Genomic DNA, 2,720 nt, shown 5'->3' with positions numbered 1-2,720 from the left:
GCCCAGCAAGTACTCCCAGGAAAAGAAGGGAAAAAAAACGGAAACTTTGGCCGGACAATCCTCCGCGTCTATCCTACTACGTGACACGACCACTCCTCCTCCCTCTGTCTCCCTCCTCCCTCCTCCGTCCCTCCTCTTTCCCTCCTCCTCCCTCACTCCCTCATCCCTCCCTCCTCCTCCCTCCTCACTCCTCCCTCCTCCCTCCATCCTTCCCTTCTTCCTTCCTGCAGCCTGACTCCCTCCTCTCTCCCTCGTCCCTCCTTTCTCCTCCCTCTTTTCCTCTCCCCTCTTTCCTTCCTCTTCCCTCCTCCCTCTTTCCTTATTTCCTCTCTCCTCCCTTCCTTCTCTATCCTCCCTCTTTCCCTCCCTCTTCCCTCCTCCCTCCTTCCTTCTCCCTCCACCCTCCCAAGCCTACCTCCGAGTACTGTAACCAAAGACGTGATCCCCCTGCCCCCCCCACCCCAACAGCACACCAACCCTGCCCTTCTCCTCCGAGAAACAAACACCTCCTCCTCCTCCTCCTCCTCCTCCTATATGACGAACATACTTACTTCCTCTCTCCCTATACGATCATGTATATAAGGTGGAGAGCAGTCGACGCCACGCTTACATGTGTGTAGATAGTTCTCCTTCAACTAGGACACAGCAGCTTGTTTTGGTATATACATGTAATGATTTTATACCGTTCATTATTTTATACCATTAATTTGGCAGCATTTTCCACAGGGCCCCTCGGTCTATGCTGTCAAAGGCTTTTTTTAAGTCCTCAAAGTTCAGAATAATTGGGACATTCCATTCTTTGTTTTGTTCTACCATATTTCTCAGAACAATCAGTTGCTCTGTAAATGATCTCTCTGTTCGAAAACCCTCCTGTTCCTCTCTTAGTCTCTCATCTATTTGACGAAAGAGTCCGTTAAATGAGGGCGTCATTTTGGAGTCAACCACACAAAAATCAACGCCATTTCGCAATGTCACGTAATGGACATGTATTTTTAAAAGCTTTTAAAAACATAATTAAAAGAAGCTTTGGCATGAAATATTTTGAGAGGATGGATAAAAATGGTTGATGAGTTGATATCCTTACGAGTCTTAAGTTTCCAAAAATTAAAATGTTTCACTATTTTCCTAATTTTCTCTGAATAAGCCTGTGCGACATGTGGACCCTTTTTCCAGTCATGCACACATTTTCCTCCTCCTCCTCGTCTGAAAAGATCTAGAACCTACTTACCTTTTCCCCTCCACAGATGAACATTGGAAAAACATCCGCACCACCGTCAGCCCAACGTTCAACACGGTCCGGCTAAGGCGGATGTACGGACACATTGAGAGCAACACCAGACGTCTGTTGGATCACTTGAAGAAGAAACAGGAGAGAAACGAGCCGGTGGAGCTGAAGGAGGTCCTGTCTCTCTTCACCATGGATGTCATCGCCAGCACGGGCTTCGGGGTGCACACCAACTCTCTCGAGGACCCGAATAACCAGTTCATCAAAGAATCCGAGAGAATCGTGGCCAGCATAGGGCGAATCTTTTTGATCAGCACTTTCTTAGGTTTCCTCAAGCCTGTCCTGACATTTTTTGGAATAGCGAGCATGCCTCGGGTGTCTCTGGACTTTTTCTCTCGTTTCGTCGACGTGGTCATTCAGGAGAGGAAGCACGAGGGCTCTGGGGCGGGTTCGAAGAGGCACGACTTTCTCCAGCTGATGATGGAGGCGGGAGAAGACAAGCCGGGACAGGAAAACGACAACAGGACAGAGGAAGAGGCAACAGCGCTCAACAATCGCAGCAGGAGCAAGCCAGGGCTCAGCCCAGGCGACATGAAGGTAAAGATAAGATAACTTCCTCAGGTGTCAGGTCTAGAGAAGACATTGACAATCATGGTGGTACCCCATTCCTTCCTGTTGTCTCTCTTCTTGATCAGCTCGGTTTTTGTCGTTCTGTTGTTAGTTGCAAAGTTGTTCAGGCCATCAGTGTATGTTCTTTGTCTTTTTACCCTCTTCTTTCCCTCTATCTTTCCACACAGCAGCAGTTTCTCTAGTTCATTTGATCTATTTACGTGGTCAAAGATTCCCAATTGCCTTTTTCTGATGGTTCTGATTATAGATCTTTCACAACCTGTCATTTGGAGCATTTCTCTATTTGTTTTCCTCTGTGTCCATGAGATCCTATATGTCCTCCCCAAGGCGTCATAGCTTGGTAAGAACTGAGTCACGACACAGTGGAAGAGACACAAGTGAGATCGGCACGAGATGAACAATATCAACAGCTGCTGCCTCCAGGACTGTGTCCAATATTCCTGGTTTGGTATCGTTCTCTTTTACAATCTTGACAATCTAAACTAAAAAGCGTTGCTCTGCAAGGGCTGATATGTTTTATTTCCTTATGTAAATAGTTACGCCCCCATCCCGCCAAAGAGAAAATCTACTTGAATTAGGAGACGGGTATCTCCTGGGCCTGTCAGGGTCAACCCGGACTTAGAGATATACATCTTCACCATTGCCTTTCTCACCCTGCACCAGGGTATAGGCCACGGACAAACACCTTCCACCTTTCTCTATCCTGGGCTAGCCTCTTGGTGTTATTTCATGTCTTCCCACTTTTCTGTACATCGATTTCTGTGATTCTTCTCCAGGTTCCCCGAGGTCTTCCCCTTGATCTCTTGTCCTGTGGGTTCCAGTCCAAAACTTTCTTTGTTATGCAGCTGCGTGACTTCCTGAGAGT

The 2,720-nt window shown here is 47.4% G+C and overlaps 1 protein-coding gene across 1 annotated transcript in view; it reads left to right on the top strand.

The window, feature by feature from the left end:
• The first annotated feature begins 968 nt into the window (after positions 1-968).
• Positions 969-2,720, top strand: part of LOC101864494 (cytochrome P450 3A41) — a 6,954-nt gene continuing 5,202 nt past the window's right edge. Inside the window, exons 1-2 of the mRNA XM_013089848.2 lie at positions 969-975; positions 1,212-1,822. Coding sequence (XP_012945302.1) covers positions 969-975; positions 1,212-1,822 — 618 coding nt within the window. The remainder of the gene's footprint in view (positions 976-1,211; positions 1,823-2,720) is intronic.

This window comes from Aplysia californica, unplaced genomic scaffold (assembly GCF_000002075.1).
Source record: "Aplysia californica isolate F4 #8 unplaced genomic scaffold, AplCal3.0 scaffold01064, whole genome shotgun sequence".
NCBI lineage: Eukaryota > Metazoa > Mollusca > Gastropoda > Aplysiida > Aplysiidae > Aplysia > Aplysia californica.
Note: the sequence above shows the minus strand (reverse complement) of the source record. Positions and strands in the feature narration are given on the sequence as shown.